General features: G+C 38.8%; 2 protein-coding genes across 3 annotated transcripts in view; both read left to right on the forward strand.

The window, feature by feature from the left end:
* Positions 1-2,001, forward strand: LOC126377190 (pyridoxal phosphate homeostasis protein). Of its 2 annotated transcripts, none has more exons than XM_050024886.1 (5): positions 1-188; positions 470-689; positions 947-1,084; positions 1,293-1,534; positions 1,873-2,001. In XM_050024886.1, exons 1-5 carry the CDS (start codon positions 96-98, stop codon positions 1,939-1,941), a joined length of 762 nt encoding a protein of 253 aa, XP_049880843.1. In that variant the 5' UTR covers positions 1-95; the 3' UTR covers positions 1,942-2,001. The 2 variants fall into 2 exon arrangements, with proteins under 2 accessions (XP_049880843.1, XP_049880842.1); XM_050024885.1 differs by lacking the exon at positions 1-188 and adding an exon at positions 248-394.
* A 619-nt stretch (positions 2,002-2,620) lies between these two features.
* Positions 2,621-25,420, forward strand: part of LOC126377210 (uncharacterized) — a 41,495-nt gene continuing 18,695 nt past the window's right edge. Inside the window, exon 1 of the mRNA XM_050024908.1 lies at positions 2,621-2,887. The gene's annotated coding sequence lies outside the window, so the exon portion shown is untranslated. The remainder of the gene's footprint in view (positions 2,888-25,420) is intronic.

Below are 25,420 nucleotides of genomic sequence, written 5' to 3' on the forward strand. Positions count from 1 at the left end.
CTATCATTCATCCATCAGTATCATCGATTGATAACAAACGTCAGCTGTTCGAGAGATTAGTAAATTAGTTTGGATTTTGCTGAAATAACAACGCTATGTCCGAAGGCACTGAGCAGGAAGTGGACATAATGTTCGGACTAAAAAATGTACTAACTCAGATCGAGGCTGCTGTAGCGAGAAGGAGCAAAGTAAGCAAACAAATCTAAATACCTACTGTACCCACTATCTCGACTATTCTATTTCAACAAGACGTAGGTATAAGATGATTTTTCTGGAAGTAAAGAGAAATCTAATAACCGTTACGCAAGGTCAATATCTTAAATTAGTTCTTAAGTATTTTATCATCATTAAACACTACGACGCGGAAAAGTATTTGTATTGTTTTTCTTTTTTTGTAAGTTATTTTTTTCATTTGACAGTAACATTATTGGCTCATTAAAAAAATGTCCTTCTATTTTACTCTTTTCAGGATCTTCCTCAAGTTACTCCTCAGTTGGTGGCTGTTTCCAAAATAAAACCTGTGCCTCTCATAATACAAGCCTACGATGCTGGCCAGCGCCACTTTGGGGAGAACTATGTGAACGAGATGGCTGAAAAGTCCATAGACCCACAAATATTGGACAAATGCAAAGACATCAAATGGCATTTCATAGGACACCTGCAGACTAATAAAATAAATAAACTACTAGGTAATTTATTTTACATTTTCTTAATTTTTCATAACACTTACATTTTATAAATGTATTGTATGAATCATATCACCAGTTTTAGTCTTATTTTTAAAGAAAATATCATTATAAAAATAAAGCAGTATTTTTTTTATACACAATCTTTGTAGCAATAACATTATTATTATTTCAGCAGGTAAAAAAATATTCTAAAAAGTCTAAAAACACTTCTCCATTGAGAAAATATACATAATTAAACGTTTTTTGGAATTTTGTAGGTTCTCCTGGATTGTATATGGTTGAAACAGTTGACTCTGAAAAATTGGCTGACAACTTAAATAAACAATGGACTAAATTGAGGAAGGAAGAAAACAAGTTGAATGTAATGGTACAAGTTAATACTAGTGGGGAGGAAGGTGTGATGAATATGATTTTTTAATTTAAAATGCTTTTTTGTCATATTTTTTATAAAATATCTTTTTACTAGGTTATTAGATTTTTAAGTTAGAAGCTTGTACTTTATATAACATGATGTTTTTTGTAAAAAATAACTTGAAACTACACTATTTAAAAAAAGTTTAGTTATAGATTTTTTAACATCATTATTTTCTTTTCTGTTTTCAGCTAAAAATGGCGTCGCTCCTGCTGAAGCCACAAAGTTAGTGGAACATGTTTTAAAGAACTGTCCAAGTCTTGAATTCAATGGGCTCATGACCATAGGTCAATATGACTATGATGTGTCACAGGGACCTAATCCAGATTTCCTAACTCTAGCCAAATGTCGACAGGAGGTGTGTGAGAACCTAAACTTGGATATTAATAAGGTGGAACTTTCAATGGGAATGTCCAGTGATTTTGAACATGCCGTAAGTCATAGCATACTTTTTGAAATTATCTTACTATACTTTATATTATATTAATTTTATTATTGTGAGGAATAAATGAGTTAGGTAGTGAATGAAAGGGAAGAATATTGAGTCATAAAAACCATACTGTTGAACACAAAACATCTTCCCTTTTGAAGTTGATTACTAATTGTACTACTCAAGTACTCACTCTCACTCTCTACCCTATACCTATAGGGAAACATTGAAAAAAAAAACATGAATATGTATTTCAAAAAGGGTAAAACTTACTTTGAGTAACAATAACATGATCAAGTGTAATACAGGTAAAAATAATAATGATAAGTATATTTTTCCAGATCGAACTTGGAGCTACAACTGTCCGCGTTGGTTCAGTCATATTTGGAGCGAGGCCTCCAAAAAACTAAGTTTTGCTAAACAAAAATCTTTTGTTTAATATTAAACTCTTTTGTTGTTACATAGAATAAGATTTTTTTTTATTTTTCATGTTATAAACAGGTCTTCCACTTAATAACAATTAATAAATTGAAATAAATTTCATTCCAAAATATTATTTTTATGACACAAAACAAAAAAACGAATTTATTTGTGCTGTTAAATGTCCTACTTAATTTTTTTTTGTTTTTCTGTACAACCAGACTACCCAGGTCCGGCAGGCTTGGCGGGTATATTTAAATGGGCCAACCTCATATTATGGGAAAGAGACATGAAGGAAGAGAAAAAAAGAGAAAAATTAATTAATAATAAAAATAACACTTCAACTTTTGACTGTTCATCTATTTTTATATTTTTTTTTACTATTAAAAATACAGGCTTATTTTTGGTAAAAAATATTTTGTATAGCCATATAGCCTTATAAATAAAAAATGTATAATTTTTAATTTATGTAAAGGCATTCAAACATTTTTTTTCGCGGTTTCAGCCAGTATCTACATTTGTATGTTTTTTATGTACAAAACGTGCCATAGTTGATATTCTAATAGAAAGGAGCAACTAAACACGCTTTTGTTTCTATTAGATGGTTTTATAGCGCACGAACTGGCTCGTAAATAAACGATCTGTCAAACAATTTGTTGATTTCCGAACGTGACGATTGACGCACGCATCTGAGACACGCATGAAAGTTTTCGTAAATTCTACTTGTTTTATTCAGTGCATTAGTGTAAAACACCTGACAATTTATAAACTGTTGCTATTATACGTTTGTTTATTAGTAATCTAGTTTTGCTAAATATTGTTTTTGTGTAGAAAACGGATATAGTACGTGTGTTGTTCTCATTTTATTTTTGTGTCACATAAGTACAAAAGTAAAGTTGTGGAGTTGAAAGTTTCAACAAGGCCGCGCTAAAACAGGTAAGGAATAAGGATAACGAGTTATTTTTTGTTTTATTTTAGTGACGAGTTTCGTTTTGGTGTCAGTTCAAAGGTAGTTCCGCTTCATCGACTTGTAACGAAGTCTCGAGCCTCATACCTTGTTATAATTATTTTCAATAAACTTTATTGACACTTCCCTTATATAATATACTTAGCGAGCCTGTTTATGTTTCTGTGTAAGGTTCTTATGAAACAAACATCTATCATGGGTATACAGCATAATATTTAATTTCTCTTTGTGAGTTTTCTTCAGCATAAGCAAGTGCAATTAAAACAAAAGTTAGCATTTAAATATTATGAGAATAAGTAACATACAAGTTTATGACTCATAGACCACCAGCATCTGTCAACATTTTTATATAATTTTTGTAAGGCTTCTGTTTATTGAATAGGTAGGTATCCTACTCCTTAAATTCAAAAATTCAAAATTCATAAATTAAAAAAAAACTCTGATAACTTTATCCAATAGTCAGAAAATAAAAAAAGAAGGTTAGTGAGGTGTGGGTCTTAGTACACCTTGCACACACCTTACCTCTGACTACCCCAATTGGGATATAGTTGTGAGTTTTTGTTATGTAATAGTCACAAAATAACTGCATACCTACTTTATTATCTAAATTGAAGGAAAACTACACTTTGGCATAGTGTTTGTTGACCCTACTAAATATTTACATGTTTTTGCATGTTCTATCCATATAATGATGGTAGACAGGCAAATCAAATAAGTTACTAAAAAATATTATATTCAGATACCTACAATGAGCTTAATGATAAATTTGGATCATCAATTTACATCTCCACTTACTTTTAAAAATAAGAAAGTTAATTTTGTTGACAAGTAAGATACAGATTAATAAAAAAAAACCCTGTTCCCAGTAGTTACTAAATACTAATTAGTACTTACCGAGTAGTCTTCCCGGTACTACTGTGTGTCTCTCATTTGTTTCCTAACTGTTATTGTATGCAGATCAAAGAGTATATACCTGATAACATAAGTGCCACACAAACAAGTCGTGAAATGTAAATAAATAAATAAAGATCAGGGGGGTTAAAATGGCCACATTAAAGCAATTCATCTAAGAAAGCAATATTGCTATCTGACATTTATTTGCAGTGCGCACTTACTTTAATATGCGCAAATATCCCCCCCCCCCCCCCTAAATAAATGAAAATTGTAAAATTTTTGGTTCTGTGTATTATTGTACATCATCATCATCAATTTAAGAGCCACACTCTTGTCGGTGAAGTATTTTCCATGCTACTTTATTCTTGTACAATAAAATATAATTATCTATATTAACAAATAGCGATATAAGATTTTATACCAACATTTGAAAACACCTCAACAGCAACCTAAAACCTCTTTACTTATTTTTAACGAAGCTATCAATTTGCACAATGAAGCATAGAGCGGTATTATTGCAATTACCGTTGAACCTTCAAACAATATTAGTTGCATCACATTCATATTCAATTTTCTCTGGCTAGTTCTCCCATGATGTGCTAAATGACCTCGTATTGTTTTAAATGCGTTACTTTTGTAACTCATTTTATATTCACTTTAAGTTTACTATGCAGTACTCTGCTGTAGTATTTACTAATACTGATACCTCTGGAACACCCCGGACTCTCGGCTCAGGCCGTCATCTGACAAAATAATATTTGAAAGAACTAATCGATCCTAGAGGGTCGATAGCGATAGCGCTGAATGAGGGAAATCGTCCACCACGCCGGCGGAGTCAGTATCGGGGTTCTGAAGTGTTCGTTTTCGCGAGATTGGTCGCCTCTATGGCTAGAGTAATCGGGTCGTCGGGATCGTATATTACGTCCTTCGGGCGCCGATACTTTTCAGTACATACCGTCTATAAGCGGAATGTGTTCGGAAGCCGCGACTACGAGGGCATTTGGGTGGTGCGGAGCAGAATCGAAAAATACGTTTTGAAGCTAATTTAACCCATTGGGCAATGGTTGGGGGACCTAGGTCAATGTGCAGATTTTCGTTGCGAAGGAACCACGAGGCACCCGTGGCTTTTCGCATATATTTTTTATAATTATTACTTTTTTTATATTTAATAGACACCAACCACACACACAATTACAGGCAACACAATATCTTCGTAAACATTAGCAACATTATCCCTACATTTATCTATCTATCCATACAAGTGAATAAGGTTACGGTATCCTCACATCATCACTAATTTAAGAGCCATGCTCTTGTCGGTGTAGCATTCTCTTAACTCTCATATATAGGCGCTTAGCGCCAAATTCATTATTTAAAATGACCATACAATCATGGAGAACAATAAGTACATGCTTTACCTATCATCATCATTTATTTATTTATTTATTTACTAATCATCAATTTAAGAGCCACGCTCTTGTCGGTGCAGCATTTTCCATGCTACTTTTTTAAGGAAAAATAGGGCAGTGGTTTCCCTCTTGCCTTCCGCCCCGCAGTACTCGGTCTGACGCAAGTGGGATGGCGTCCAGAGTAGTCTATTTCAAAGACGCAGACGGTATCCTACTGGTATAAAATTACGGTAGGTATCGATTTCTTATTGGTCTGTAAAATTGGTACAGCAATGTCATACTCACGGAATAGAGAAAGAGGTTGGAAGGGACCAGTGAGCGCGAAACGCGCGCCATGTATGAGCAAATAGTTCATACTTCAACTTTGCACTCCACTCGTCCGCAAACTACGACAAACGGAGCTCCGCGATAGTATATTAAAAGATCGCCTTGTGCATTATAACCTAATATCTAATATCGTTTATCATGGAAGCAGATCCCTCCTTATCACAGGAAAGCTAAAAACCTTTGTATGATCGGCTATTTATCAAAAAATACTTTTTATTTATTTATTCAAAAGGCGAAGAGAAGTGTGTCAGGATCGAAGCAAATGGAATTCTATAGTCTCTGCTTACCCCGGTGGGAAATAGGCGTGAGTTTATGTATGTATGTATGTCAAAAGGCGGGAAAAACGTACATGACAGTATATTCTATCTATTTATTAATTGGCGGCACAGTGTTGCCCTATTATACCGGGTGTTATAACACCCTGTATTTCAGACTATACAACACTTCGATCGTCTAGGGCTCTCTTTCGAGGTTTTTCTTGCAGCTTCTTTTCCCCGGCTATACAGGTTGTGAGAAGCTGCAGTAGTTTTAAGCGGATGAGACGTTCGTTATGTAAAAAAATACGACCCAAAATGCAACCATACCACCTACCGAATAAAAAGATATTTATGAATTTTTCTTTTGTATGCAGTATCTCATGAAAAGTAATAATAAAATAGCAGTCTGTCATATAAAATATACATTGCCGGTAAAGTGACTATGGAAATTGAGAAGTAGTAGAGCTATCGTAGTTATCTGTTTGCAAGAAGTAGTAGGTAGTAAAAGAGAGCGGGGTTGAACCGACCACAGCGGTTCTCATATAAAATGTGCGTTACCGCCTTTCCACCCTTTTTCTTCTATTCCGTGGTCATACCGGTTTGATAACGGTAACGACACTTTACCCGTTTGTATATCTTAATCCTTTCAAGCATATCTACAAGTCCCTTGCTATTTCTCGCGAGTGACTACCTTTCGAGCTATCGTAGTACCACAGGCGCGTGATGAAAACAACCTGCCTTTTGTTTGAAGACGCAATTATCTCAGCCACCCGAGCTGGAAAGTTGCATGTTTCCACACGAAACTTAGCACTGATCGTTTGCCTATCTCTCGTTAATATGTCGGCCATTTTAGAATTTGTAAAGGTGCGTCAATACATAGTCTTTAGGAAAACATTTCTTAAAACTGTGTTCAGTGTTCACATTATGTATTACTGTAGCTTAGGGTGGTATTAATAAACTAATCTCAGCTGAGACTGCCCTCAAGATCATGCTCAAGTCCCTGTTTTTAATAAGAACTATCACATTGACATGGTCTTGATTTCAAATTTGAGATTAGTTTATTAATAACCACCCTATGTATCATTCCACATTCTCGAGAAATGCGTTTAGGAGGTAGATATTATATGACCTAACCTGTATTAGACGGTGTGCACGCAAACTATACTCATGGCTGAAATTTGAATCTGCCGCCTCGACTTACGCGAGCCGCGGCATTCCACGCTATTGGTCGAAACCAATATGGCGTCACTCTGTTCGCGCCGACCACGGGGTTCACCACGGATAATTTGTTTGCTGTGAATTTATTGTGAAGAAACTGTTTAATCTATCGGAAATTGTGTTATTAATGTTGGACAATACCTAATTCAACTCAGCTGAGTGTTAAGTTGGTGAATACAACAAGGAACTGTCGGCGGTATAGGTATCTCGGTCCCGTGGTTTGGAGCCCGGCGCAGCAGCAGTCAGGTTGGTGGCCAATCTTATTTCATGCTGTGATTATGTATAGATTTGTGTTGCACTGACCACCTTACCAGCCATGGATTTAGTCTCTAGCTCTGGTTATCGAAGGAATTAACGAACATATTTTGGTCCTTTGTCGCTCGGATGGTAGGTCACGTAACATTCGGTCGGTCGGTTTTATTTATCGGTATTTACCTATTAAAAACAGTTTTCTTAGTGTTTTTTCGGTTAAAATACTAATATTTCGGGTTTAATTTAGCTTATTTTGGTTGTACTTATAGGTACATATACGTATTTACGGCGTATTTCGGTTTTTTCGGTTTCGGTCACTGACCTCTGCTCGGTTTCGGTTCTAAACAGTTTTCTCGGTGTTATTTCGGTTAAAATAACAATATTTCGGGTTTATTTTATCTTATTTCGGTTGTACTTATAGGTGCAGATTTGTATTTTCGGTGTACTTCGGTTTTTTCGGTTTCGGTCACTGACCTCTGCTCGGTTTCGGTTCTAAACAATTTTCTCGGTGTTATTTCGGTTAAAATAACAATATTTCGGATTTATTTTATCTTATTTCGGTTGTACTTATAGGTACAGATTTGTATTTTCGGCGTATTTCGGTTTTTTTCGGTTGTGTCGCGCCACTTTCTATTTTTGTGTAGGTACCTATTTCGTTGTTGAATAAAATAGGTAATTCAACATGGCGAAAAAGTTTGAAGTAAAATTCAAAATAGAATGCGATTGGTTTTTAAATACAATTGATATGATTGATTCATCGGAGTTTAGCTCAAGTGTAAAATTAGCGCGGTTACGGAAGTTAACCTCTCATTTTGATAACTTAACGGAGGCCTATGAATGTTTATTGGAGGTTGTAACCGATTCGGAAGTAGTTGCAAAGTATGACGAACAATATAAATGCGCAACTTTACAATATGACAAGTTGGAAGCCAAGGCGATGGAGCATCCACACTCACAGGGTACTTACATACCTACCACTAGTGCGCCGTTTGCTCGCCTACCGCAAATTAATTTGCAAACGTTTGATGGTGACTTATTTACATGGTGCAGTTTTATAAGTTTGTATAATTCGCTAGTGTCGTCTCGTACAGACATTTCAAAAACCGAGAAGTTTCATTACCTGTTCTCTCATTTGCAAAAGGAACCAAGGTCAATGTTACAACACTTGCCTATGGTGGATTCATCTCTTGATACGGCTTTGGAGCTTCTGAAAGCACGGTATGACAACAAACGCTTGCTCGCGGACACGCATATATCGCGTATTTTGAATATTCCGGTATTGAAAAAGGTTAATACGTTGCGTACGAGTATTTTGAACCCGTTACTGGAGTCAACTCGGGCTTTGAAAGGATTAGGTCTACCTGTGGACAGCTGGTGTTATATGCTTGTGCATATCAGTTTGTCTAAATTACCTATTGACATTAGGACTCGGTTCGAACAAAAGTACGGCGGATTAAGGTGTGATTTACCAACATTTGAAAATTTAACGACATTTTTACAAAATGAGTGTAGTTTGCTTGAAACAACGACTACAGGTTGCATTAATTCTGAGGTTCCCAAAACAAAAAATATTAATTCGGTTTCGGTAGCTCCGTACAGCACGGACGCTAAACATAGGTGCGCGTTTTGCTCAATCGCGGGTCATGATATTGACATTTGTTATAAATTTAAAAACGGCTCTTCTGGTGAGCGTAGAATGTGGATACGCAATAATGGGCTTTGCTTCAAATGCTTCGGCCAACACTCGGCGTCTTCTTGTAACCGTCATGTTCCTTGCGGTCGGTGTGGTAACCTCGGTCACCATACATTAATATGTACGTTAGATATGCAGCCTAGTGCTCGGACGGCAAAAGGTGCACACGTTCAAAATAATAATTCATATAATAAAACCTTTAATCAGAGCACCCGTAACGAGCGTATGGTGCATACTGTGATGTCTGGCCACCCCGGTCAGGCGCACGACGTGAGGCCGGGCGGTTTCGCTTGTTGTTCGGGCGCGGATAGCGCGGCAGTTGTCGGTCACGCGCTGCCGTCGGGTTATTCTGTTCAATCGGAATAGCAATTAGCGCAGAGTAATGTTTCTTCTATGCCTACTTTACAAGATAATGTTATTTTACCTACAGTTATTGTTAATGTTTTATCGGGTAATGGGGAGCTTGTTAAGGCAAGGGCATTATTAGATTTCGGTTCACAGGTTTCGGTTGTTCGTAGCGATTTTGTTAATTCACTCGGTTTGAAAAAACATTACTCTGTGACTCCTTTGTTGGGTGTAGGTGGCACTCACGCTTCGAATAGTAATTATATTGTTACTATTAATTTTCGGTCGGAAAGAAATAATATTTTTCTATCGGTTAATGCGGTTGTTTTGAAAACTCCTACCACTTATGTGGCTAGTCGGCTCGGTATTTCGGATAATTTACGTATTTCGGATGATGGTTTCGGACATTTATCGAAGGTCGATATTATTTTCGGTTGTGATATTCTCGGTGAAATTGTAGAAGGGAATAAGGTCACTTTACGGCCGGGTGGACCTTATGCCATTGATACAATATTTGATTTTGCTATTTTCGGGCCATTACGGGGCAATTATAATAATAATAATGTTGTTTGTCGGAATCGGAATATTGATGTTTTTTCGGGTGTCTCATTGGTGGACGCGGTTGAGCGGTTCTGGAAGTCGGAGGAGCCGCCCAGGGTTAAAATTAGGGATCCTTGCGATGTTGATTGTGAGCGGTTATTTTCGGGTTCGGTTATTCGGTGTTCGGATGGTAAATATATGGTTCGGTTGCCATTGATACCTAATCACGCGGAGTTGGGTGATTCCGCGCAGGTTGCTATTCGGCGGTTTATGGCTTTGGAAAGGCGAATGCGGGTTCAGCCTAAGTTCAAAAAAAAATATGTTCAATTTATTCGGGAATATATTCATTTAAAACATATGCAACTTTCGGAGTTTGATATTAATTCGGAACAGGAACATTACTTTTTAGCGCACCATGGTGTTTTTAAAACGTCTGGTGACACGGATAAGATTCGGGTTGTTTTCGACGGTAGTGTTAAGACAACTACTGGGGTTAGTCTTAACGATTGTTTGTATTCGGGAGAAAGGTTACAAAATGATATAACTAAAATTATTTTAAATTTCCGTTTACCTCGGGTGGTGTTTACCACTGATGTAAAGATGATGTTTCGGATGACCTGGATCCATCCCCAGGATCGTAGGTATCAATTGATTTTATGGCGGGAAAGTCCAGCTGATCCCATTCAGATTTTTGAACTTACTACAAATACTTACGGTCTTAAGTCGAGTCCTTTTGTAGCGATACGTTGCTTGCACCAGTTGGCTGCTGATGAGCAGGAACTTTTTCCCAGGGCTGCGAAGTTACTGATAAATAATTCTTATGTTGATGATCTTAATGGAGGCGCAGACACAGTTGAGGAAGCACAGGAAATTAGAGACGAGTTGATACAGCTGATGAAGACGGCAGGTTATGAGCTGCGAAAGTGGTCGTCGAATGAACCTCGGCTCCTCGCTGATTTTCCTGAGGATTTCTGCGAGACACCTCGTTGTTTTGAGGATAAAGACACTTTCGGTTTTATTAAGGTCTTAGGAATTCAGTGGAACCCTTCATCGGATGCGTTTACGTACAGGGTAAATAATTTACCTTCGGAGCAGTCGCCAGTTACTCGGCGCAGTATACTTTCTTCCTTGGCTAGACTTTTTGATCCGTTGGGATGGATATGTCCGGTGGTTTTTCGAGCCAAACTGTTATTACAAGAGCTGCTCAGTGACGGAGCTAAGAGTGTGGAGTGGGACGCTCCAGCCCCTGAACACTTGGTTAAGAAGTGGAATGATCTTGTTTCGGATCTACCGAATTTACAGAGAATTTCAATTCCACGGTGCTTGAAGTCTGCTAATGACGTCAGTTATTCTTTACACGGGTTTTGCGATGGGTCGTCGTTGGGATACGCGGCTGCAGTTTACTTACGGTCGGAGAATATTCACGGAGAAGTTTCGGTTCGGTTAGTGATAGCTAAGTCTCGGGTTGCCCCCCTAAAAAGCAAAATGACTATACCACAGTTAGAACTCAGTGGCGCAGTACTTCTTGTTTCTCTCCTACATCACGTTTTCTCTGCGTTGAGCGAGCTTTCTATTGAATTTTCGGAAGTTATTGGTTGGTGTGATAGTACCATCGTGTTGGCGTGGTTAAAGACACCCCCACACAAATTAGAAGTTTTTCAAGGCAACAGAGTTTCTCAGATTAACAATGCCAACTTACCAATTCAGTGGAGACATGTTTCAAGTGGGTTGAACTGTGCAGATATTGGATCTAGGGGAGCCTCCGCGGCTCAACTTGTGGAGCACCCTCTATGGTGGGGTTCGGAGTGGCTTTGTCAACCACGTGAGCTTTGGCCTAGTGATAAGACTGAAGTTCCTATGGATTTACCTGGACTACGTGCGAAACACGTTACCAATATCGTTGTCGGTAATGAAACTTTAGATTTGTTATTCGGTCGGTATAGCTCGTTCGACAAGTTAGTTAATGTCACGGCATATGTTTTTCGGTTTATTAAGAATTGTCGACAAAGGTGTCGTCGTAATTTCGGTAAAAATATTTCGGTTTCGGAACGTCGTAGTGCGTTAAATTATTTAATTCGGTCGGTTCAGGATTCAGATTTTAATGAACATATTTCGGCATTAAGGTTGGGAAAACCTATACGAGATTCTTTAAGGAAATTAAACTTGTTTTTGGATAGTGACGGAGTGATTCGTGTTGGAGGGCGTATTCGACATTCGGGTTTACCCTATTCAGCTCGTCATCCTATTTTACTTTCAAGTAAACATAGATTTACTTTACTTTTGGTGGAATATTACCACAAAACTTATTGTCACGTCGGTTCCAATGCGTTATCGGCTATTTTATCTCGGACTTACTGGATACTTTCTGTCCGTCGGTTGACACGGACTGTCACGTTTCGGTGTGTGCAATGCTTTAAGGCTAAGCCTCGTTTAGACCAGCCTTTCATGGCGGACTTGCCTCCTGATCGTGTTAGGTGTTCTCGTGCATTTGAAGGTGTCGGTACTGATTTCGCCGGACCGTTTATGATAAAAAGCAGTTCTTTACGAAATGCTCGGTTATTAAAATGCTATCTATGTATTTTTGTTTGTCTGAGCACTAAGGCAGTGCATTTAGAGGTGGTCTCGGAGTTGTCGGTTGAGGCATTTGTTGCGGCTTTTACTCGGTTTACATCGCGGAGAGGAATACCGTCTTTGATGCGATCCGATTGTGGAACAAACTACGTCGGGACAAATAAATATCTAAAAGATCTTTATGTTTATTTAAAGGGTCATCATGCGGATTTAGAACGTGAGTTAGTAAAAAGTAATATTACTTGGCTTTTTAACCCACCAAGTAGTCCAAATATGGGGGGACTATTTGAAGCGGCAGTTAAGTCTGCAAAGACTCACATGAATAGAGTTTTAGGTGAGAGACGGCTCACTTTTGAAGAGTTAACCACATTTTTTACCAAGGTGGAAGCGGTTTTGAATTCTCGCCCGCTTTGCCCTTTGAGTGCGGATCCTTCGGATTTGGAAGTATTAACACCCGGACATTTTATTATCGGTCAACCTCTGGTAGCATTGCCTGAACGTCCGTTCGAGGAAGTAAATATTTGTCGGTTGTCACGGTTTCACCAAGTTCAAAAACTTACTCAGCATTTTTGGTCTAGGTGGCGTGATGAATACTTACATACGTTGCAACAACGTACTAAATGGACTTCGCATTCGGAAGCTCCTAAGGTCGGTGATTTAGTTTTGATTAAGGAGGACAACTATCCTCCTCTAAAGTGGAAACGCGCTCGTATTTTGCGTCTTTTACCTGGTTCGGATTCGGTTACGCGCGTAGCAGAAGTTAGGACAGGGAACGGAATTCTGCTTCGGCCCGTGTCGAAGCTTTGTAGGTTACCATAGGTTTGGTTGGTTGATAACCAAGGCAGGCCTTGGTTCGGGGGGGAGGATTATGTGCACGCAAACTATACTCATGGCTGAAATTTGAATCTGCCGCCTCGACTTACGCGAGCCGCGGCATTCCACGCTATTGGTCGAAACCAATATGGCGTCACTCTGTTCGCGCCGACCACGGGGTTCACCACGGATAATTTGTTTGCTGTGAATTTATTGTGAAGAAACTGTTTAATCTATCGGAAATTGTGTTATTAATGTTGGACAATACCTAATTCAACTCAGCTGAGTGTTAAGTTGGTGAATACAACAAGGAACTGTCGGCGGTATAGGTATCTCGGTCCCGTGGTTTGGAGCCCGGCGCAGCAGCAGTCAGGTTGGTGGCCAATCTTATTTCATGCTGTGATTATGTATAGATTTGTGTTGCACTGACCACCTTACCAGCCATGGATTTAGTCTCTAGCTCTGGTTATCGAAGGAATTAACGAACAGACGGGTTTTCCCTTCGGGTTGAAAGGTCAGTCAGACAAACAGTCGCTTCTGTTAAAAACTGGACCTGTCAAATCTTCAGATTACATAACATAAGATCACGGTTATATCCCAATTGGGGTAGTCAGGTAGATGAATTAAGTACTCACACTTCACCGAGCTTTCTGTTTGACCAACGTGATATATGTATGATGCCATCTATAATAGTCGAGCCAACTGAGTTAGTGAAAACTGCACTTGAGGTGCAAGTCCGTTACCGGGATTCGAACCGGTGTTCCCTATTAGAGAAGCAAGCCGATGGACCACAGGACCACATAAACTATTAATGGCTATTAATTTATGCAAATTCACCTATAAAATCTATTTAACAAACCAGTTTTCTTATCGCGTCATACTTGACACGTACGTCTTTAGATAATTACGTGTAGATATGTCTTAGTCCTATTCTTAGACATATTTATCTAAGTTATCTCACTATTATTATTGCGTATGGCAGACAAAAATAAAATATCCTGCATGGATCATATATCCAGCTTAAGATCCCCTAGCCAAGTCGCTGCCGCATCCGTCACACAATGCAGCTCGACTATGCCTCCTGGGAACCGGTGCAGAGGGCACTCGTTCACTATGTGAGATAGGGTTTGATCCGAGTGACCACATTCACTGTATGGTGACTCCTTTAAGCCACATTTACTTGATGGTTCGACTTTCCATGGTTGGTCCAGATTTATTGTCGGATCGGGTCGAGTTAGTCGGGTTAGAGTTATTTTACTAAGAAAAAAAGACTATTTACCCACCAAAATTGTATAAAAAGTGTGGGTTGTAATGTATTGTAAGGTCTATGATCATCCTCAAACATTTTTCGAAATTTGAATTCGTATAGTTAAAGCATGTACTTATTGTTCTCCATGATTGTACGGTCATTTTGCTCGGTTCCAAATTATGATCCCATACTAACTACTGTTAAAAACATTGTAATTTTTAGTAATATAAAAATAATGAACTTGGCGCTAAGTGGCTATTATTAATATAGTAATGTTTCATTACTGAAGAATGAAAGATTCGTGAGACGTGTGTATATTTTTTCATTGTGTCAAGATGATTTCGCGCCTGTCTGTCGTCTCCGAGTTTAAGTTTATCTCTCTTTCGGTTTTCTGGAAGAAAAATCCCATAGAAATAACCGGAACCCGACTGTCTTGTGTTAGTCTAATTTGTCTATGTATTCTGTTTTGTGTAATGTTAAATAAATAAATAAACGGCCTCAGTGGTCCAGTGGTTGAGCGTTGGGCTCACGATCCGGAGGTCCCGGGTTCGAATCTCGGCGGGGACATATCACAAAAATCACTTTGTGATTCCTAGTTTGGTTAGGAAGTTACAGGCTGATTACCTGATTGTCCAAAAAGTAAGATGATCCGTGCTTCGGAAGGCACGTTAAGCCGTTGGTCCCGGTTACTACTTACTGATGTAAACTAAGTAAGTAGTCGTTACATGAGCCACGTCAGGGGCCTTTGGCGGCTCAATGATAACCCTGGGTTGATGAGGTTGGTAATTCACCTCACAACTCATACGATAGAAGAAGAATGAATAAACAGTGTAATAATGCTTAAATTATCTAACCCTTCACAAACTTTTATAAAAAGATGCTCCACATAAATTTTGCATAAGAATAATCATCAATGGTTTTTATTTCCAAACTCATACATAATTCCCTAGTTATTTTGCTACCATTTAGCCAAGCCGTTACATTTCACTTTCGACTTTCTAACACTTCGCTAAGTGTAGGGCAGAATTTATAATGCGATAAATGACCCAGAATCTTGCGTTTTGTATGCGGAAGTGTAAAATAAATGTTTGTTATGAACTCCTGAGTGCCTGTGTAAGTGATCGAAAGTGACTACGAGAAATACTTGCCAAAAATTACGTTGCATATTCCCGAAGCAAAAACAATTAAACAGTAATATTAAGTATAATTTTGCGTCAATCGTCAATAGTTTGGGAACCTCTATTCATTTTTTAAAACTTATAAAGCTTATACCTATTGTACCCTACCTCGAACATATGCGTTCTTTCTTTTTTTATATTATTTTTGATAATAAAAACATTTTCGATGTTGTTTTTTTCTTTTTTGTGTTAGGTAATACATACGCAGTACCTATAGGTTCATGAGATGGATGTGGGATATAGATTTGAAAGCGATATTTTATCTTCACTCCATTTATTTTCTCTTGTTTTGCAAAAAAAACATATGCACCTTTACACTCCGACTCCAATAATAATAGACCACCATTTTTATTTTTAAAACAAAAAACTTCCTTCCGTCCCATTCTTAACCATTCTAAATTAATACCATAAACAATCTCTTGCTTTCTTATAAATCTTACGTTCCGTTATACTCACTTTCCTACATGGATGTACCTCTGATTAGCGCATATCGTCGCTTTATATTGAAAACGTTACAAGCGCCTTTTGAAAAATAAAATTTCAATAAAACCATCGCATGGTTGTTAAAACATTTCGCAATAGACACGCTAGTTTTAATCCAGGAAAAAAAATTGGTTTCAATTTTTATCCGGATTGAAATTAATCGAAAGAAATTAGGGTTTTATTTGAAGAAAATTATCGACATTAGCTCGATCGATTCTTTTCTATCTAACAGTAGGTTAAACTCTTTGCTAATTCAAGTCACAGCACTGGCTTCTTTCTGCAGCTTTGTCAAAGCTAACTCGTCGAAATATAATCACTAATTGTCCTGAAGTGGACGTTCTGTTTACCTAATAGTAGTATACAGATATTTTTTGCACATAAAATCCTTGAAATAACTTGTTGCACAACAATGTGATGTAACGCCAACCGACATTAACGGTTTTAAACCATTTTTGGGTTGTCATTTTTTACACAATCATTCCGGCTATTCTACTCATTTCCAGGTCTTAAGGTCGTGGACGGTGTCAAGAGTTCAGTTATTGTAGCATTCGTTACTGATCTTACAGCATTCTTAGATAATGGTGGTGTAATACCTATTTCCTTCTCTGTGCGATTTTATGACCTGTGGTCTGTATCGATCGGTGAAGGAAAACATCGTGAGGAAATCCACATTCCTGAGAAATGCATTTTCGGAGGTATGTGACCTAACCTGTATTGGGCTGGTTTTTCCTTCGCGGCTTGGAAGGTCAGACTCAAACAGGCAGTCGCTTCTGTAAAAAACCGGACCTGTCAAAACTGCAGGTTAGGTAAGCGGACCCTGTGAAAAAGGGGTAATGCTATGGAGATGATGGTCTGTGTCGATCGATCGATCTTTGTTCTAACAATTTATATTTTAATGAAGCGAAGAGTGGGTATATATTCTAAACACCTATGCCCACCGTTTCGGAGATACATACGTGATGCTTTGTTAAATATTTTTAACTTAAGAGCCATGCTCTAGCCCTTTTAGCATTTTCTGTTTATCTCTATCCAAACCTAATTCTTTATCTTCTTCTAAACCTCTCTCTCTAAGACACAAAGTAAAGTCAAATTCTTTTTAAGTATATAAGACACATAGTTCTGATTCTCTTCAATTTGTTGCAAAGCCACAATGTAGATTTAATTCAGCCAGTTCCGATACTTAGTCCTAAAGAATAATGAGCAGAGAGTGAATCAGCTCACCCCCTTCTTTATGGGCTTTATGATATGACAGTTAAAGAACATAATAATAATAGGTACGATGAAATATTAAATACGCCAAACAAGGTAGTGTCAAGGATAGTTGGTTCGATCGACTTGTCCCGCTTAATGGCCTATTGTAAGGTCCGATAAAGGACCAACAACAATGTAGCCTCATGTTCCTTATGGTTATAGTTCTTAGAGGAATGTGCTTTCTGTGACTTATTAGACCGCAGCCTGTTTAGTGCAAATCTGGAACATGATTGATGATTATTAGATAATATTATGTCGCGATTGCTATTAGGTAATATCATTAATATATCAATAAAAAAAAATGTGTCTCTGATTTTAACACTGGAGTAGGGGGTACGGGTATAGTACCCCTTACAGTTGATTGAAGGGAGTACAGTCGTGTGCGTTACCCCAACAAGAAAGTATCTCCTAGAGTTATATGAGTAGAACGTATAGTTGGTGCCTAATCTGCTGTAAATGTGCCCCCACATAAAAAATGTGTGCCCCCTGTCGTTTCGAAAAAAAATCGAAAAAACGATTCTTGCTGGGGTAACGTTTTTCTAGCAGGAAAATTCTAAACGAATGATCGGAGAGAGAAAAACTGTGCATGGCCAGATAGCTTATATGTGTGCCAAAATGTGCCCCCAAAAATAAAATCTGTGCCCCTTCAGATTTTCGAGATATTGCATTTCCTGCTGGAGTAACGTTTTGATGAATAGTATATCTCTAAAACCATTGCATGTGCCCCTGTAGAATAAACATACGCGAGTAGCTCTTAATGTGTGCCCCTTTGTGCCCCAATTAGATTTTAGAAAATATTTATAGTTTTCAAGTTATCGCGGTTTTATGAAAACCCGAAAAAACATCGCAGCGCCTAAATGAGACAAGGCATAACTTCGCTGAAAACTGTATTCGGTCTTTCTTGACGCTAATAATAACCATACAAAGTTTCAAAAATGTTCATGCATGCGTTTTTGAATAATCTTGCTAAAAGTAAAAACGATGGTGTCATAACTTTGACGGCAAAATACAAGGAACTGGCACAATCCCAGATGTGTAGGTGTAAACCAAAATCTTGTGCCTTTAGTCAAAAATATATGGTGAAAATATTGAGCTTCAAATGTTACGCATTAAGTAAATATAAACAAAAAACCAAAATATGTAAACAACGGCTGGTTATCCGACCAAATCTGAATGACTACTAAAAAGCGACGGATTCATACTTAACGAGGACCTTCTTTATTGGACGTATTATACCTAAGCTGTTGTCCTTACAGTCGCGTTCAAAAGTTTTGAGGGCTAATTAAAAAATATATTAAATGCACCTTGTGACTATATAAATGAAACAGCTTGTTGATGTGGAAATTATTATTTACATTAGTATAAAAATACAGGTATGTCACAAAACAGTTTGGTCACGATTTTGAGCATGTTAGTCACATGTACATTTTATTTGAAAATGGCTCTTATAAATGTACTTAATCATGTGTAAGGTCATAGAAACAGCTATTAAAATATAATCCAATAACAACTTTATTTTATTAGTTATTACTTTTCTACTTCAGTGTACTCAGGCACAACACGTGTGAACCGGTTAGTGAGTAAAGTAAAGAAGGTCATCGATATGTATGAATCCGTCGCTTTTTAGTAGTCATTCAGATTTGGTCGGATAACCAGCCGTTGTTTACATATTTTGGTTTTTTGTTTATATTTACTTAATGCGTAACATTTGAAGCTCAATATTTTCACCATATATTTTTGACTAAAGGCACAAGATTTTGGTTTACACCTACACATCTGGGATTGTGCCAGTTCCTTGTATTTTGCCGTCAAAGTTATGACACCATCGTTTTTACTTTTAGCAAGATTATTCAAAAACGCATGCATGAACATTTTTGAAACTTTGTATGGTTATTATTAGCGTCAAGAAAGACCGAATACAGTTTTCAGCGAAGTTATGCCTTGTCTCATTTAGGCGCTGCGATGTTTTTTCGGGTTTTCATAAAACCGCGATAACTTGAAAACTATAAATATTTTCTAAAATCTAATTGGGGCACAAAGGGGCACACATTAAGAGCTACTCGCGTATGTTTATTCTACAGGGGCACATGCAATGGTTTTAGAGATATACTATTCATCAAAACGTTACTCCAGCAGGAAATGCAATATCTCGAAAATCTGAAGGGGCACAGATTTTATTTTTGGGGGCACATTTTGGCACACATATAAGCTATCTGGCCATGCACAGTTTTTCTCTCTCCGATCATTCGTTTAGAATTTTCCTGCTAGAAAAACGTTACCCCAGCAAGAATCGTTTTTTCGATTTTTTTTCGAAACGACAGGGGGCACACATTTTTTATGTGGGGGCACATTTACAGCAGATAAGGCACCAACTATACGTTCTACTCATATAACTCTAGGAGATACTTTCTTGTTGGGGTAACGCACACAGTACAGTCATGAGCAATATAATGTACTCACTTTAGGACTCTGTTGCACTAACATATTTGACATTTAGTGAGACTTACAGTTCAATTTGTCAAAAAAGTTAATGTGACGTGGTACCAAAGTGTATACATATTAATGCTCGTGACCGTACTTAGGGGGTGCCTTAAAATATAATCTGTTGGCAAACCTAATAAATAAATTTAAAAAAAAATGCTTGTTTGCTGTATGTTTTGTTAAGTATATCAGAGTATGCAATTAAGAGGACAGCTTTTCTCAAGAGTAGAAGAATGCTCAGAAGGTACAACCTAGTTAAAACTTAAAAAAAAAAACCTATTTTCCTCTAGCAACTTTCCGCGCATTATAGCCAATCAGTTACACTTGCCACTTGCTAGTGTCAATAACACAAGTTCCGGATTATCGTAACGATTTGCAACACTGAAATGTCCCATTGGATTACGTATACTGATCTTTGGTTTACTCGATGCAATTAAGTCTTTAGTCACGGAGAGGCAATGGATGTTAAAGTCTTGAGTCTTAACGATTCTAAGGTAGTGGTCACAGTGGTAATGTTCTATAGTTATTCCTTTTGTATGGAAATGTAAGTACTGAGTCGTGTCGGATTTGAATGATATTTGAACAGTTTGTTTGTTCGAATACGTCGACGTTACTTGTTATGAACTTTTTTTTATAGATTTTTTCGCTTTGAGAGTTAGTTGTTTACGATATACTTATTGATATTTAATATACTCATACTGTACCTAAGCACTGCCTTTTTATAGAAGTTATATCTTGTTTTTTTTTGACGTGACTTATTGTAGATTTGCCGCAGATGGCATTAACTACTTGGCCGGACAAATGGGGAGCGCTGAAGGCTCTCACCCGATACAACGTTTAAGACAACAGGCCTGAGGGTGCCCAGTTGGGCGCGAACCTCGGCTCAGGGCGTTGTCTGAGAGGAAAAATATTTGAAAGAATTAATCGACCCTAGAGGCGATAAGCGCTGAATGAGGGAAATCGTCGACCACGCCGGCGGGGTCGGTATCGGGGTCCTGAAGTGTTTGGTGTCGCGAGCTGATTGGCTGCCTCTATGGCTAGAGTAATATGGTCGTCGGGATCGTTATTTCTTGTTGCAGTTGTTATTTTATTTAATAGTAATATAGCTACATGATACATATTTTTTCAATCAATAATTCGTTATTCCACACCGACAGTTACAACCGGATAAAGAAGCATTACAAGCGATCTTATTGCCAAGCAGCAATCAAACACACACACATACATACATACATAAACAGCCTATATACGTCCCACTGCTGAGCACAGGCCTCCCCTCAATCAACCGGAGGGGGTATGGAACATACTCCACCACGCTGCTCCAATGCGGATTGATGGAGGTGTTTTTACGGCTAATAGCCGGGACCAACGGCTTAAAGTGCCCTCCGAAGCACGGAATCATCTTACTTTTTCGGAAAATCAGGTGATTCAAGCCTGAAAAGTCCTTACGAAACAAAGGACAGTCTCACAAAGTGATTTCGACAATATCCCCATCGGGAATCGAACCCGGACCTCCGGATCGTGAGCCTAACACTAACCACTAGGCCACGGAGGCAAACACACACATTTTGTATTATTTATTTATTTAAGGATTTTATACTTCTAGGCGATATGTATTACCAACATAGTAAATTTTATAGCAGATACTTTAAACAGTATTAGGTTATAAGATCAGAAAGACAGGTGTAAATGCTCAATATATACAATACCGTCTAACTTACTTAATAATGCTTAAAAAAACCTTTTTCGCGCTTATCACCGTAACCACAACCTAATCTCGTCGCAAAATGGTGAGTGAGCGAGTGAAAACTTAATTTGCCCGTGATCTAGACATTTCTGATTTTAATGGTGTTTGTACACTCGACGAGACACTCCAAGACGTGCCGATTTGCGAGGTTGATGGTTGTACTCGTGTTGCCTTGTCATGGCGACGGCACTTTTCAGGCACTCGGTCCCGTGGCGGTTCGGATGGATGTATGTATGAAGGGAGTAAATAATAAGGTCATAGTACTAGTAGCCGACGTACCTACACCACTCCCACCCAACACAGCCCTAAACTACAACGACTGCTGGCGGTCAACTAACGAGCAGTCTGATGGCGGTAAGCGTGCTGACACCTGGTGTTAGTGACATCGAACGTCATCAACGAATACTTTGAGGGATGATTCAGGCCATGATTCTGAGTTGATATCAAGTGGAATTGCCGTCGCAAAAGTATGGAACAGGAAATAATTTAAAAAAACACTAAAATTTTTGTGAATTTTCCTACAGGAAAATCCACTTGATATCAATTCCGAATCATGGTTTGAATCATCCCCTTAGTATTCGTTACGACGTCACTAACACCCTGTATATAAACTATATCGCAAGGCCACGATTTAAAGCACACATTTGAATGATATTTTATTAGTTGGGTGGTAGCAGTCGTGTAAGTGGGCTAAGACTTGGAAGACCTCGCGGACAGGTCTTCGAGAGACCCCTGACGAGACTCGTCGAGACTTGACGAGAACTTCGCGCGCGAGTGTACTTACCTCCAGTGTAATGGTCGTAAAAATCACTCGCCTCTTATATTCTATGGCTATAACGAGCCATACTTTCAACTCCCGCAATTTGTTTTCTAATGGTAGTCTTTTAGAGTAGGTATTGATTTTGATTTGAGTAATAAAGAAACTTTGATACTTACGTGCTGTTTACTGTATCAAGTCTTTCATAAAATGTACATAAGCTTGTCAAGAACTTGAGACGTTAAAAAGGTGACGTTTATTTATTATTTATTTATTTATTTATTATACCTTTTTTTCACGACATTACAGTGCCGAAGCGCTAATGCGCCGTGAAAGTTAAATAGAGGCACACGCAGGTGCCATTAATAGGGCATTACAAAACAAAAATCACAATACTTAAACTAAAATTAAATCACCTTTCACTCATCATTCATAGCCTCGCAGAACCTCAGACACTCACGACACACACTCGTCCATTCATTCATAAACAGATCACACTCTGGTGCTGAGTCCAAGAGTGCATTGAGCATGTGCTGTGCGCGGAGGAGCGGCGAGTGTCTGCGAGAGACAGTGCGCGCCGGCGGCACGGCCAGCAGCGGGCGGCTGCGTGGCCGGAGGTTGCGTGTGGGCACATCGGGGACGTACAGTCGCACCAGCTGCATCACCAGCTCGGGGCAGTCTGAGCCACCACGCAACGTGCGGCAGGCACTGGTTAGCAGAGTGTAATTACGCCTCACCTCCAGAGAATTAAACCCTAGAGTTCCCAACAAGAATTTCGTTGGATAAAGGAATGGATAGTATCCGTATATTTTCTTGTATAGAAATCTCAGGAAGGCTTTTTGTACCTTCTCTAGAAGTAAGGCGTAAGTACACTCATATGGGTTCCATACTATTGAAGAAGATTCTATCTTGCTTCGAACCAGTGCCGTGTAGATCAGCTTCAAAATCTGGGGGTTGCAGAAATCCCGCGAGTTACGGATAATAAAGCCTAACCTTCGATAACAATTAGCCGCAAGAGCTCGTATGTGTTCGTGGAAGGTTAAGCGCGTATCAAACAATACCCCAAGATCTTTGACCGATGATACACGGCTGATGGGCTCCGCACCCAACACATATTGCGCATAAGTAGGCTGTCTTGCACGACTGTATGTCATAACACAGCATTTTGCTGAGTTGAACAGTAATTTGTTCTCAACGCTCCAGCGGTATACAGAGTCGATATCCTGCTGTAACGACTGGCAGTCAGCTGGCTGTTCGATGCCGTACACAAGCTTTAAGTCATCAGCGTACAGAAGACATCGCGCGTTCTTAAGGACGGAGTCGAGATCATTCACCATGAGTCCAAAAAGTAGAGGGCCCAATATTGAGCCTTGACTGACTCCGGAGCGAGTGTGATACGGCTCAGAAACGAAACAGCCATGCTGTACAAACTGCTGCCGATCGCGTAGATAACTTGCAAAGAAACGAAGCATTTTAGGTGTGAAACCAATATAACCCAGCTTCCTCAACAGTACATCATTATCTACCCGATCGAAAGCCTTTCTGAAGTCAAAGTAGAGAACATCGACCTGTATACCGCTGTCCAGATGTTCCGAAATAGAATCCACCAATGTCAAGAGGTTCGTATCGACAGACCTTTTGGAACGGAAGCCATGTTGTGAGTCACACAGAAATGGTTTCAGCTGGGCAGAGAGCAGCCTGTGTAAGATGGACTCAAACAATTTGGCTAGAGCCGAAAGGATGGCTATTGGTCGGTAATTCTCAACATTGGCGATATCTGTAGTCTTCGGTATAGGCCTCACACGACTTAGCTTCCAAATTTGAGGATATTTTCCAGTGGAGAGAGCAAGGTTCAGAATGTGGTGAATTGGACCCTTGAGGTGTTGTTCACAGCCCATTATAATAAATGCTGGAAAGTTGTCAGGCCCAACAGAGCTACTAGCCTTTAAACACCGTATGCCCAACTCGACGTCAGCTAGCGTGATTTCACGTATGTGTATATAATTAGCAGCGTTACTTCGGTCACTGTGAGAAAAGGCGTCACAATCTAATGCCGGGGCACTAGGCAGAAACACACTTGAAAAATACTCTGCAAATCCGCGAGCTGCATCTTTTCCCACACACTCTATCCCCTGGTAAATCACACGAGACTGAAAACCTCCCTTAGATTTGAGCCTTTGTACATGCTGCCAGAACGTCTTAGGATCAACCCTAATAATTTCTTGTATGTGATCAACATACTTGTTGTACGCCAGAGCAACTCTTCTTTTAATGTTCGCTCTCAGACAGGAGAAATCGTTATAATGGGTTCGATCTCCAGTCGATTTCCACTGACGATGAAGCTGAGCCTTGACGTTAATGTCCCTGATTATGTCAGCGGTGAACCAAATAGGATACTGTCTACTGATCCTCCTAGTCCGTACTTTTTTAGGAACACTAACATCAAAAATGCCATAAAGGGTGCTATAAAAACCTTCAAGAGCAACATCGACGTTATCTGTCAGAAGAACCCTTTCCCAGGACACTTCTGATATGAGATTGTACATTAGCTCATAGTTACCCTTGGCAAAGTTCCAATCACGAGAACAGTCAATATTGCTAGGATCAACTTGCTCAGAAGGTGGTTGACGCAGTAATTGATCTAGTGGCAGAGTAATATCTAGCGGTGGATGGTAGTCATCGCGGTAGGGGACGAGTCCTCCTCCTTCCACCTCGACCACAGCAGCGTCACGAATGCACTCCGGGATCAGCACCACATCTAACTTTCCACCATACGCATGCATCACCTCATTCCTCTCTTGCAGACCTCACACGGTTAAAAAATAACAATAATAACTTAAGATACTATCCGATACATATATTGGATTCAAATTTAAATCACCGACAATGATCACAAGACCTTTTAGGCTATTAATGATAGACTCGACTTGCTGAAACCAGCACATATACACATCATCCGAAGAATTGGGGGGAATATAAACTACACATAAATAACACATAACATTATCAATAACAAAGGACGCCCAAAGATCTTCAC

Source organism: Pectinophora gossypiella, chromosome 22 (assembly GCF_024362695.1).
Source record: "Pectinophora gossypiella chromosome 22, ilPecGoss1.1, whole genome shotgun sequence".
Classification (NCBI taxonomy): Eukaryota; Metazoa; Arthropoda; class Insecta; order Lepidoptera; family Gelechiidae; genus Pectinophora; species Pectinophora gossypiella.

Coding starts and splice junctions, on each gene's coding strand:
- LOC126377190 (XM_050024885.1), top strand. CDS start 263: ATGATTTTTCTGGAAGTAAAGAGAAATCTAATAACCGTTACGCAAGGT. Junction 395..469: donor TGTATTGTTTTTCTTTTTTT/GTAAGTTATTTT, acceptor TACTCTTTTCAG/GATCTTCCTCAAGTTACTCC. Junction 1,085..1,292: donor TAATACTAGTGGGGAGGAAG/GTGTGATGAATA, acceptor TTCTGTTTTCAG/CTAAAAATGGCGTCGCTCCT.